Genomic DNA, 14,276 nt, shown 5'->3' with positions numbered 1-14,276 from the left:
ACATAATGTGTCCAAAGAGGAATGGGGTTCTAGGAGATAAATATCTATCAATAATGCAGGGCAGGGTGAAAGGGAGGAGTTGAGATTTTGGTAGATGTGGGAGAGGGGAAAGATATTGTAAGAGTGTATATGTGAAAGAGGATACAAATACAGTGAACTTTTTACTGTTATTGATCTTGAAACTTGCTTCTTAGAAAATATTTTCAGGGCTGACTTTAGAAAAATAAAATCACAGCACAAATAACTGTTAAAGCAAGGTTCATTCATGCACACAGATAAAGAAAGGAAATGGATAAAACAAATAAAAATGGAAAAAAATATACAAATAGGAAATACAGACCAAGAACAAAATGTGCAAAATGAAACATGGGCAGATAACCAACAGTTCTAAACTAGCATATAATTAAAATATTCTGATACATCATAAATGCTTAGAATATTATGCTGCAAGTCCATTTTCAAATGGAAAATGGAAGCAAAAAACAAGATGGCAGCTCCTATGTCACCACCAGAAGAAATGATTTGGGGGTGTGCTAGGCCTGAGTCGCTGCTAGTTCCAGCAACCCAGGCCGCCAAACTACCGATTCAGCCAAACCAGCCGAACTAGAAGAAACCCACCACTGATTGAACACTTGGGTTTGGGCTGTGGCAAATCCCAACATTTGCAAAATAAAAGGGCAGAGGTCTTAAATCATGAATCTGCAATTGTTCACCATTTGGAACTTGTCCTTTCATAAACTTTTGGTTTATGAGCAATATGAATGGCAGCATTTATCTGTGAATATCCTGAAGCTCTTCTTATCCTGTCCTAAATCAGTTTAATCTGATCATTTTCTTTTTTCCCTTCCAATCTGCGATAGGCATCTCACTCATCATGTGGAATGCCCTCTACACATCTGAGAAGGTCATAATCCGTTGGACCCTACTGACCGAAGCTTGCTACTTTGGAGTGCAGTTCCTGGGTAAGTAGCTGTCTTTTGCGAAATAGGAAGTAAGGAAATCTCTCTCCCTCTCCCTCTCCCCCCCTCTCTCTCCTTATGTGTGTGAAAAGAAGTAGTCCCTTTATTATCTAGATATTTCCTAACTATTTTGAGACCAGGAATTTGAACCAACAGTGATACTAGAACTCATATTTGCTCACAAAGTGCTAAAAAGAAAATGATACAACCTAATTATTTCACCCAAGTCACCGAAGTTTCTAAACTCTGAAAACAAAGCAAGTCACAAGCTTGATTAATTTCATTTAAAAACCTAAGCTTTCCATCTATTTTTCAAACTTTTTTTTCCCTTTCAGGCAAGGCAGGGAGTTGCAGTAGAAGACCTCCAAGGTCCCTTCCAACCCTGTCATTTTGTATTCTTTCACCAACTCCTTTTATAAGGATAAAATTTCTAATGGCAGAAATCCTGTCTACCTTGCACTTTCTGAGAGATTGGGAAATTGTTTTCTTATCATAAGTCAATGGGAAAAACTAATCTTTCATGTTGACAAATAAGCTGTTAAAAACAGTGAAATTTAAAAAGCTTCTACTGGAATCCCAAGCAAAATATGTGATCTGCTTTGGTTTGAATGTTTGGGTTTTAGGGGAAATTTATACAGTGAAAGTCAGCTTAATTTGTTGTTCTGGTTATTATTGCTAAGCTGTCAGTGAAATCTGTATCCATGAATCCTGGTTTATGTGTCATTCATCTTGGCCTTAAAATGTTCTCATTTCCTACTTATAGCTTAATATGAAGCACAGTTTATCTAATAGAGTTAAAAGTGATCTGAGTTATTGGGATCTTTCGTTCAAGAATCAAATATGTGCAAAAGCACATTTGTAGGCCAGCCTTCTTCATACTTTATCTACAACTTTCTTTTCATCATTGTCAAATAGGGCTAGCTAACCTTGGATGACTTTTGTTCAAAACCAAAAGTAACATGACCATCCTGCTAAATTAAGAGTGCAGCAAGTTAGTTTTTTTTAAGAAGATAGCTAATGTGTAGATAGTTTGCTTGGTGTAAATGTGGGTGTTTTAGCCTTCAGCTGTTTCCTTTCTTTTTCAGTGACTTCAATCACCTTGGTTGAGAGTGGCCAAGTGTCTATGGGAGCCACATTTCTTCTCATCAGCCGAGCCCTCTTTGTACTTATCAGCGGTTATTACTACTATCAAGTTGGACGCAGATCCAAGAAAGTCTAATGGCCAGAACTTTAGGGGGGGTGGGAGACCTTGGTTGATTTGGAAGGACTGGAGGGCTTTTCTATTTTTTTTTCTTTTTCTTTTCCACATTCCTTTTTGTTCACGTTAGTGCATTGTCTTTAAAAGCAGGAGTCATCGTAGCATGCATCAATGTGTCAGTCCAGTGCAGGTCTCCCTGCCACAGCAGACAAGAAAAAAGAAAGATCAAAGCTGAGCTTCTTCCTGCCTAATGTCTCTTTGGAAAGGATAGAGATAATGAGGCCTGCTCAGAATATAGGGGAGAGCGATTCCCAATTGTTAACCAACTTAGTCTGTTAAACTAGATGATGGCCCAGGATATCCCATTCTGCTATCCTCCAGACTGACTGGACTGAACATCTGTCACAACAGCCAGTGCAGGAAGGGGATGATAGGAGTTGAAGTTCAACTATCATAGACTTGGAAAGGAATTTGGAACAGCTTTCCAAGTTTTACATTGATAGACCCAGCAAGTCCATTGAAATTGCAGTGAATGTTTTAAGTATTCTTCCTTTTCATTTGTCTCGTGGGTCTCTTGTCAAGTCTGTCTACTAAAATCTTACAGCCAGGGCTGAAACAATGTCTTGCCTCATGGGGGAATCCCCAAGGCACATTATACAGAATTCTTAGAAAGTTGAATATTGACATCTTTTAATGTGCCTCTTATGAAATGATATCATGACCATACATCTGAAACCTGGACATAAACTATATTAATTTTAAAAAAGGGATTCAAGCTCTTTTGAAGGACGCCTCAATCTGCTACTGCTTCTAAATATGACTTTTTATTTTTTATCATCATTTCTCCCTTTCTTCTCTGCTGTTGGCCACTTAGTACTGTTCTAGTTAGCGGTGTTTGGTTTTTAAAGTACTAGTTATTAACTAAAATACTCCCAGATTCAGTAATTCTAGGAAGTGGAACTGAAATCATGATTTCTCAAACTTTTTTAAAAGACAAAAACAAAAACGCAAGGAAATATTTACCAGTTTTTACAAATTATTGTCAAATGTTAGTGCAAATGAAGAATGCACAAGAGCTTGGTTATAAGCAAGTACCTAAAATGGCATAGTAAATATTGAACATGTCTAGGTTAGTTAGTATTGTAAATGCTGGAATGATTTGTGAATGTAGAAATGTCTGATTTTGATGGTCTTTTCATCCTTCTTGAAATGGAAAGATCAGTCAAATTAGTATTTATGTGCACGTGTATGTCTAGAAGCACCGAAGGGGAAATTACAAATGATTAGGTCATTTCTCATGTTTTACAGTTAGCTCCAAAACTGGATTCCACCCTATTACATGAATTAAATCAGTATACTGTGAACTGTGACGCAACAAGATGCCCCAAAGAGTTTAGATATGGATTGTCCTCTCTTGTAGTTGCAAGAGGCTGCTAACCAGGGGTGGGTTCCTGCCAGTTTTAACCTCTTCTGTAGAAGAGGTTCCACAAATCTATAGTACTGTTTAGAACCAGTTCCAGATCCCTCAACCCACTCGTTCGCACATCATCAAGATGAAGAGCGAGAGGAGGAATTCTGGGAGTTGAAGTCCACAAGTCTTAAAGCTGTCAAGTTTGAACACCCCTGGGGTTTTTTTTCTAAAGGGTTAGGGGTGCAAGGGTCTTGTAATTTGACAGCTTTAAGACTTGCACACTTCAATGCCAGAGTTCCTGAGCCAACATGACTGGAGGAGGAATTCTGGGAGTTGAAGTCCACAAGTCTTAAAGCTGTCAAGTTTGAACGCCCCTGGTTTTTTTTTTCTAAAGGGTTAGGGGTGCAAGGGTCTTGTAACATGACAGCTTTAAGACTTGCCTGCTTCAAATGCCAGAGTTTCTGAGTCAACATTTTGGTTGCTAAGCAAGACTGTTGTTAAGTAAGTTTCATCACATTTTACAAGTTGGCCATGCCCACCCAGTCACATGGCTGGCAAGCCACTCCCACAAAGGCCACACCTACAGAAGAGGTTCTAAAAAAGTTTGAAACCCACCACTGCTGCTAACCTAGAACAAATTCATTTATTGGGGGGTAGGGTTGAGTCCAATCAAAGTTCTCTATATTGTCTGTGTAATGGTTGCCAATTACAAATGGCAATCATAGCATGTCCTTTATCAATTCTGTTATTTAACAAAAAGAGATATATATAAGCTGATTTCTTTAGACTCAAAACCAAAGTTCTTAACGATATGAAAAAGGACAACCATAGACTAAAGTAAGAGACATATTGTTCCAGGTTTAGCCATGGGTCTACCCAAACTGCAATTTGTTATGTTCAGTTGGGTAAAAAAAGAAAATTTGCTTTTTTCCTGCCCTGTTGTTCCCATCCAAAAATTCGGAAAATCTGCAGATAATTTTAAATAAAATCAGGAATTAGTTGCGATTTCTATACAAACCACAACATTATCTATCACTTCAAGGATAAAAATCTAGCCGTTTACCTTTTACTTTTCAACACCTTAAATAGTGAGCATCATGCTTTTCCCCACTTTTCCTTAATTTTCCTTATAGTAGTTTTTGTGTTTTGCCTTATATTGAATATACATCAACTAACTGTCTTCTTGAAATGGATTGCAAAATTTTTATTAGCATATATCTGTTAAGATGGACCAAACTTTTCGGGTGAGCACAGTGACTCTAGAAAAAGTGTATATGATTTATATTGTGGAAAGACCTGGTGGTATCCCTAAAACTGGATAGCAATGAAGACTGAACGAGCATATTTTCATTTTCAAGGAGTAATGGTATTTGGAAAAATCTAAAGACTTATTTGTGGATGGCCAATAATATGTGCTGATTTTGCCTATTGTGGTCTTTTTTCCCCTGCTGAACTATTTCCAACACTGCCGCCTTGATCAACTATGTCTGCGCATGAACTTGGACTACCATGTATGCTGTAGCTGAAGACCATACAAAAACCATGAATCAAATAGAAATTCTTAAACTATTTGACTTTATGATAAATGTGGTGATTCAACTGGTGAATTTAGAATTAAGAGAGAATGCCTGGAGAGATTAAATTCCTCTATAGGAATGAATTCGTTAATGCTACTTTCAGTTGTTTAAGTTCTTGCTCTGTAGAAAAGATGATTTGTACACTTAATGAAATAAGTATGATTCCAAGCAGTTACCATCTGGTATTGAGCATTTTGTTCCAAGGTAGAAAACTGAATTAGAGGAAAGAACACTTTTCAACTATGCTTTAATCCAGTCTCCAAATTTTTAAACTGAACTTTGATTCAAGAAAGGAATTATATGCATTTATGAATCAAGATATTGCCCTGTTATATTTCTATACTACATATGACTTATTAGCGTATTGAAATTCATAATTGTCTCTTTACCAAGGCTTACTTTGAGGCATTTCAAAATAGTAATGCATAGTAAAAAAACAAAACCCTGTTATATAATTATCCATGTTTTATCATCATACCAGTAGATTTTTCTAGGTTTTTCACTGATATTTGTGAAACCAATAGAGATGCATATAAATTGGGCACAATGTGATTGAACAACTGTAGCATATTGATAGAACAATATCCTTTTCATGCATATTATTATTATTTATTAAATTTATATGCCTGTCAGGTGATTCTGGGTGGCTTACAACATCACATAAAGTTTCTCGGAGCTGGAATAGTTAAGTTCACACCATCCTAGATCAGTGGTCCCCAACTTTTATGGCTTGGCAGCCTGGCTGGGGACAAGAGGGGAACCAGGCCATGCAAGCAGGGGACGAACATACATGTGCGTTGGTACACTGCTCACACGAGTGTAGTTGCAGTGTGCACACAAGTGCCCATCAGCCCTCCTCTCCATGACCGGTTCCAAATAGGTCACGGCCTGGTATGGATGATGGCCTGGGGATTGGGAGTTCTGTCCTAGATAATAAAGTCCATTGGTCTGATATACAGTAATGGTAGGTTTTCATCCTGGGTCACAGTAACGGGCTTCAACATAGATTGAGTTTTTTTCTTAAAGATCAAACACTTGCCTGCTGTTCCTAAATCAAATATGCTCAGAGATTCCATGAAAATGTTATTAAAAGCTATAAACTGTTCCACTGAACTAGAAAAACACAGACCACCAGCACTTCACATACTGCAGGAAAGCAGCAGTTCAACATAGATTAGTGAATAAAAATACTCATCAGCTTCCCAAGTGTGTGAAAATCAAGTACACTTATTAAACGGAAGCTAATAAATGATTTCAAACACCCAGACTTTATTGGCCTTTCAATTATTTTGCATAAGTAATCATTAGGCAATAAACCAGCAACTTCATTTTTTATTTACAAAATTCCATATGCCTGCTAACTCCAACAAAATCTGGTACTGGTAAAATACATTATGAACAATCAAAAAATCTCTTACAGGCAGCTTGTCATAAAGCACACTCCTTCTAACACCATCTGCAGTCTTTAAAGCAGAAAGATCGTCTGGGGTACTTGGACATTTTAAAAAAAAGTGGAACATGACACCAAGAGTAATAGGCAGATCTTTGCAAAACATATATTGTAAAGGAGTGGTGAAAAGTTCATTGGGGTTAAAAGCTATTTGAATTCAGTTATAAGTTTATCTGTTGCTGAACTAATTTGCCTTTGGCCTTTAATATGATATCTAATTGACAATAGTAATTTTTAGCCATAATGCTGAACAACCTGAAATGGTTGTGAAGGAGGAGCAACCTTCTAGCAGGATTTTGGAGAAGTTTTGCCCCTGTCCCCAAAAGGAATGCATCTTACAGTTTTTCATATAGAGAAGCAGAACTGAAGCAAAGCAACTAGAAAGGACGTTGCTGCTACAACACTAAGACACTGATAGGATTAGATGTATACTCAGGATTTGTGGCTAAAGGATGGATAGTTTAGCTGCCAAGCTTCCTTCCATCATTCATTTCTCCCACCTTTCATCTTGTGATGTGTTTCAGCAGTTTTGGTTGGTTGTTCATTTACTATACTTGTAGGACAACCATTCCCAGAGGTGGTCCCAGAGGTTATAAGCAGCTGAACATGAACAATGCAAAAAGAATAAGCAAGATCAAAATCCCTTAAAAAATATGTGCCACCTGCACAACATAAAACTGCCCCCTCTTGTGCCAATTGAAGATTTTTTGTAAGTTTCCTAAAGAACTTTGAAGGGCAACCAGAAGAACATTCTAAAGAATAGGCACAGCTATAGAAATGTATTTATTTATTGTTTATTTATTTATATCGCTGCCTATTCACACATGGTGACCTTAGGTGGTTTACATGAATATAAAAACATAGTAGATAAAAAATAAAATGAACAGAAGAAAATAATCAAATAATTAATAAAATAGCCTCTCTCCCCACCCCAGTGACAACACATCACACAAGCCATTTAATGGGCTCCATCCAGTGGTGGGATGCTGTTTAGCAACCAGTTTGGTGAGCATGCATGGCTAAAGTGCTTGTGTGCAGTGCTGAAAATGGAGCATTTAGAAGCTCAGCTGCTTACCTTCCAAGTCAGCAACAGTAAGTAGAACAGCAAGGGGGGGTGGGGTTTATCAACTCTGCAATTGAGATAAGCTAGAAAGTAGGGAATAAAGGACAGGATAGGGCAGGAGCAGATGGGTGGGGTCAACTGATCATCGGAGCTACCATTAGCCTTAACCGATCCGAACCGGCTTAATACCATTTTTGGCTCCATCCCACTCTGGGTTCTGTCAATTTATGCCCTCAAGCCCCAACAGATGGCAAATCCCTTAGCCTGAATACTTTCACTGTACATATTTTTGCCGTTACTGTTTGCTGTTACAATTTTTGTGCTGTTTCAAAAATATTTGAACAGGAGAATCCACAATGCAAAGCCATATGCCCCAACACTTCTGGACTTACGGAACATCAGGAAGAGGAATTAAAGGTCCATCTTTCTGGAATCATGGATGTATCAAGGTTGTAAAAGAACTAGAGGGGATTATTTGGAAGGATGATATTAGGCATCCTTCACACAACAACAAAATATATCAAAGATGTTTAGGACCCTGAAGGTTAAAATATATGAAGAAGATGTATGTTTAGTTTGATAAAAAGAAGGACTAGGGGTGACATAATAGCAGAGTTACAATACTTAAAGGGCTGCCACAAAGAAGAAGGGGATCAGCCTATTTTCCCAAGCATCTGAAGGCAGGACAAAATCAATAGATGGAAACTCATCAAGGAGAGAACCAGCCTAGAACTAGGAGAAATTTCCTGACAGTAAGAGTAATTAACCAGTGGAACAGCTTGCCTCCTTTGTGTTGTGGGTACCCGCAACACTGGATATTTTAAAGAAGAGATTGGACAACCATTTATCTGAAATGGTATAAGGTTTCCTGCCTGAGGGGAGCGTTGGACTAGGTGACTTCCAAGATCCTTTCCAACTCTGTCAAAAATGGTGGGGGAAAAATGGTGGACACCATTGTCCTTCCTTGAGCTGATGCCACACAATGCTTTCAGGAACTGCTTAATAAAGGCTGGACATTAAACTGTAGTACTTAAGCAGTTCCTACAAGCATTACATGGCTTCATTGATCCCCAGAACTCCTCCAAAAGTTAGTACTCTTATAGTATTTTTAAGAGAGAAAAGAAAAATTACTAATTATGCAGAGGAGTAATTACATTTCACCTATTTCACATGTACCATTATATTTAAACATTTGTCTTTGTACAGGACACTATATTGCAGTCATTCCCACTTTTAAGAGTGTTATATTTTATCTACCATTGAAATGCAAAATGTAGTCATGGAGCCCAAATAAACTATTGTGTGCTAGAATCCTAAGCATGGCTGTAACATTTGGACTTCTCAGTACGCATCAATGCAGACGTCTTTCTCTGTGCATTGCAGGTTCATGTTTGTGTAACATTTGCCTATTCATCTAAGGGCTTCATTACTTGCTTTTGACCCTCATTGGTCAATTATTATGAATTATTTCATTTTGTGAAATCATTATTGAAAAATTGTCAATTTAAGACAGTGAGTTGTGTTTTACAAATTAAGTGTGATTTCTTTCTTGTACTTTGGTTTATAGGCAAATTACTAGTATTTGAAGTACCATTTATTTGTCTTCTGAGAAAATGTGTGCATATTACTTGCCATATATTTGGCGGCAGCTATTTTTTCCATGGCAAATCTTTGAGAACCATTTGATGAGCTGCTTTATGTCAGGAGTGTCAAACTCAGTTGTTAAATCACAGTTGTGATTAAAGGCAGAGAAATTGCAGAAACATTTGAATAGAAATAAAACATTGTTTTGGAAGTGGGTGAGGAAAGCTAACCAAGGGACCTTCAGTAGCATGGATAGAATTAAAAACAAAAGTGGTAGAATTGGGTCTGGGAATGAAATAGGAATGAGGGAATACTGAAAAAGAGTTTCAGGGATTTGTATGGGAGTTTGCCCTGATTCAAGAGTAGGATTGAAAAACATGCTATGTTAAATGAATTTCTTACTGTGCCTTTAGCCACTTAACCCCAAAATGGAGTATCATGCTTAAAATAAATAAAATTAGCTTAAATCAGACAATGTAGATACATTCACAATGAAGAGCTATAAATACAGTATTAGTGTCCAAAAATATTGGTTAAAAGAAAGTTCTAAACATGAGAATGTTGAACAAAAATATTATCTTCTATTCTAAGGTGTGTCTTTTCTAAAAGTGGGAAAAACCTCCCTCTCCATCTGCAACTAGAAAATTACTAAAATATGGATGTGCATTTCTTGTGGAGCACAGCTGTGCAGGGCTGTGCCCTAGGCCTTGGGCAGAGTCTGCATCGATTCTTGGCAATTACAAGAATTCTATTTTTCTCCTATACTAAAGGAGAGATAACAAAGGGGAATGTAAAAAACCCTCCAGGGGCATCAGTTTATTAAATATGCCAAGAAAAGAGACAGAATTCTGACTGAAACAAGTGATGACATTGAATAAAATTTGGGAAGCACAATACAGCTTCATATCATGCAGGAAATAAACAATTTTGTTTTATTATTCATTGGGAAAAGTGTCAATGTGTGAAAATGAATTTATTGCAGTGTTGTTGATTCCCAAATTCCCTGATACAGGGAAGAGATTTAATTATGGAAAGAATAGAGAGTTGAAGGTTGCTTCACTCTTGGGAGCACTCTAGGTACTCCCTAGAAGGGAGCACTCTATGATGCAAGAAAAGCAAGTATAAAAATTCAATGGGATACCAGGGAAGGATTCAACATTAATCGAAGAGTAAGTTCTAGGTCTGTGCATTCTTTAATGCATTGTGTATAAATATACAAGGAATACATATGGCAATATTAGTTCTATATGTCAATTTAGGAGTGTGCATAAATTTTTTAACACAAATGGCCAAGACCCCAAACAGGCTGGAGGAGGAAGGAGAGACCAAGAAAGACACCAGTTTGGAGAAAACTGAGGAGTTCCTGAAAAATAGAGAGGTGGTAAGTTTGAGGAGAAAAAATACAAAGTATGAATTGGTACAATGCAAACATAAACTAAACGCAAAGCAAGCTAAATATGGTTTGCAAAGCAAAAAACATACAGAGAGAAATATTGAATAGTGTTGGTATAAATCTAACTAATCTTTTTCTTGTTTCTATTGTCTTTTCATTTCTTTGGTTTACTATTTCCCTTTTCTATACTTTACATACTGTTAGTTGGCTTGAAATAGAATGTTATGCTGGATAATGGCTATATTCATATCCTTACTGGTTTCTATGTTTAAGTAAATCATTGCATACAAATTTATTAAATTACTAATTGTATTTTGAAGCCATTTTTTTTTTACAAAGTAGGTTTGCGCAAATAACCTTTGTTTATTGATGCACTTTAAGCATAAATATATAAAAAGGTCAATTTTGGTTAGAGAACATGTCTCTTTGAGTCTTTAAAATAAACTCCATCCTGTGCCAACTTTATTCAAATGACCTTGACAATCTAAAAACAATTGCATATTCAAAAATGTCTTCAATATACCTTATACATACTGGCCTCCTGCGTTTTTAACAGTGAATGTGCAAATGCTTTCAAACAGTCAAAACATTTTGTGTGACCTCTGAAAAGTAAGAGCCAACCCAATCTTAACTCAAAAAAACTTAGTGATTATATCGAATTTCATAATTTGGAACAGGACACGGTCTAATTATTTCCTATTTTCAACTCAAAATAACAAGTTCTACTGTTTGGATTGTGACACTATTTTTTTTCTCAGGAAAAAGTCTATTACACTTCAATTTCAAAAAGAAAAACACAGAAGCCATGAATTGTGGAAAGTAAAGCTTTGTTGTCACAGTGTCTTTATTTTTGTCTTTTCATTTTTTAAGAAATGCACACAGAAACTGTGCAAATGCTTCAGAATAGCATCCTATTTTATGTTACAAAAAATCTCTTTCAATATAAAAAGCATTACAATAAGGAATACAAGTTAAATTAGCTCTAGCCTTCTAACAAAAGGAACATTTAAAATAGATCTCAACATTTACTTTATAAGTGACCTGCTTCCCAGGCACTTGCAACAGTGACAACCACAGAGTGAGAAATACTTGGGTGGATCTAGAGTCACAAACACAAACATAAGCAAGAGACAGCCCTGACCCAAGTTCTTCTGGACAAACTCCATTTGAAGCATACAATCTATGCAGGGGTTTAGCCACATATATCAATTTCACTTAAGCTTGTGTAGAAGAACATGTTATAGGTCATCCCTTCTCCCTAAAAAGATTAGTGACAAGGGGATGATCGGCTCAGGCACAAGTTCATTTGGAACAGAAATTGCCCTTTAATTTATTTCCAGATCAGAAAGAGAGATGATGCAATTTGGAATTTGCTGGAAGAGTTGGTTCATGTATCATGCCAAGTTACGGATTGTTGAAGCACAAATCTATATTTTTCTTGCTTCCCACAATACACCAAGGTTTATGAACCAAAATGGCTCAGTTTAATCTGATCTGCTAAGCCTAAACCAAACAAATGATATTTAGGACCTAACGGCTGCAGCCTAACTCCAACTAAACAAAGAACAGAAAATCAGTCTTGCAACCCTTGACTATTCTAAAATGATTTTTGCAAATCTGACAGCACAAAAATGCTAATTAAGTTTTTCTGACTGCACGCTTTGTCAAACCTAATAGTGTTTCTTTCAATAATTCTCTTATATAAATACATTTCTTCCTCTCCAATAGTGTGGTTTTATGCTAAGTGTCAGATGTCTTTCACAGGTATCTTTGAACCCAGCAAGTTAATTCCCATTATTTTGTAAAACAATTGACTCCCTTTTCTCTGCCAAGGAAGTAGAAGAGAAACAATCCCTTTCATTGGGATTGTTTAAGTAGAAGCTAGACTAAGCCATTACTAAACAGTAGATAAGACTTGATTACCCATACAGCTAGCTGTGTGTCATTCTTCAGGATTTTCTTTGGGGTTATCATGAGTGCCTTTGCTGAAGCAATGAAAGGAAAGGACAGAAAAATGTTCAAATTGGAGAGCAAACTGGAGATAGCAGAATGAGTCAGAAATTGGAAAACCACCAGGTAAGTGAGAATAAAGACACATAGGCACTGACATTCTGAAACAGAAAGAGAATATCAGGAAACTATATTAGATTTCTCTTAGTTCTGCCATTATCTGCCCTGCCTGTGACTTAAGTTTTATTGTTCAGGGTATGAGTATCTTTTGGAGGAAGTGGAGGAAGACAGAGAACATATCTCAGGGTCAACTCCTTGAAATAGGTATTTTACCTTCAGAGATTTCTGAATAAAAATTAATAGCACATTTAGTGTGCTTCCTGTTGGCTTAGACTAAGTGTAGTTGGAATTAAACAACCATTAATCACCTGCAACTCATTGGCTGGATCTGTCCCATCGGAGCAGCCAATAATAGGTTACCAAATCACAGGTTAGCACCTACACACACACACACACACACACACAGAGAGACCCTTGTTATGTCTCTCTGCCTAGCATCCTTGTTAAAATATAATTCTTTTGTGTGTCCCCCTCCCCCTAAAAATGCCTTTCATGTATTGTGGGAGATGTAGGCCATTATCTCAAGATGGAACCAACTAACAGAGTTCTTCAGATCCTGCAAAACTGGCTTTCTCATGTTTGGAAGCCATAGTGAATTCTAAATGCACAGACCTTAACAAACTAACACTGAAAGCATGTTTGAGAGATTGTCAAAGACTACATTGAAATTTAACTTATCATATGTTAATTAACCAAACAGTCATGATAACTATGATTGCTCTAGCATGTTTTCATCTCAAATCAAATAATAAATGCTGAGATTTTCCCCAAGCTATACTTGTGGAGATTATTACTTATAGATGAGCACCCTGTTATTGTTGCTTTCAACAGGGATTCTCAACATCTCATCTTTGGCATCCTATGTCACCAAATCCTACCGTGTTTTCCCGAAAATACGACGTTCTCATAATACAGCCATGCCACATTTTACTAGTGGGCAAAAATATAAGCCTCCCCCCCGCATATAAGCCACCTAGACAACCCCCTACCTCTGGCCAGGCAGAGCGCCGCTCACCAACCTAGCAGAATCCCGAAGGTCCCAAGCTGCGTGAGCACCTGTTTGCCACCACCTGGCTCCTGCGGCTTAGTGCCTTCCAAATGCCAGTGAATGGCGCTCTGCACGGCTGGAGAGGGGGGTTGCATGAGCAGTTCCACTCTTGCTCACCCACCTCCCAGCTCACGATGCATGACCCAGCTCTCATTACGGAGCCAGGGCACCTCCGCTGCCGCCGCCATCCCAGCCTGGCTTTTTCCGCAGCTTCCAACCCAAGTCTTTTGGCAGTGGCTGCTCTGGGCGCACGCTCTATGGTTGTGGGCCAGCTGCCTGCAGAGCGTACAACAGTGAAATATAGCCATTAGCCCATGAGGCTGTGCCTGGCTCTTTGGGAGCCCGCTCACAAGAAAGCAGCCGCCTGGCAACCCCAAAACAATAAACCCTCCCCCCATAAAAAAGCCCAAGCCCATATTTTGTAGGTAAAAAGAAAATAAGACCTTGTCGTATTTTCGGGGAAACATGGTATTCGTATTTTTAGTAGTAGGTTACCATCTCATTTAAAAGTGTCATATCACAT

At 37.7% G+C, this 14,276-nt stretch overlaps 1 protein-coding gene across 2 annotated transcripts in view; it reads left to right on the top strand.

The window, feature by feature from the left end:
- TP53I11 (tumor protein p53 inducible protein 11) overlaps positions 1–3,662 on the top strand; it is a 75,341-nt gene extending 71,679 nt beyond the window's left edge. For both annotated transcript variants that reach the window (XM_032209111.1, XM_032209102.1), the window contains exons 6-7: positions 861–962; positions 2,045–3,662. In XM_032209111.1, the coding sequence (XP_032065002.1) occupies positions 861–962; positions 2,045–2,178 (236 nt within the window). In that variant the 3' untranslated portion in view covers positions 2,179–3,662. The remainder of the gene's footprint in view (positions 1–860; positions 963–2,044) is intronic.
- Positions 3,663–14,276: the final 10,614 nt, after the last annotated feature.

The sequence above is a fragment of the Thamnophis elegans genome, chromosome 1 (genome assembly GCF_009769535.1).
Source record: "Thamnophis elegans isolate rThaEle1 chromosome 1, rThaEle1.pri, whole genome shotgun sequence".
NCBI lineage: Eukaryota > Metazoa > Chordata > Lepidosauria > Squamata > Colubridae > Thamnophis > Thamnophis elegans.
Note: the sequence above shows the minus strand (reverse complement) of the source record. Positions and strands in the feature narration are given on the sequence as shown.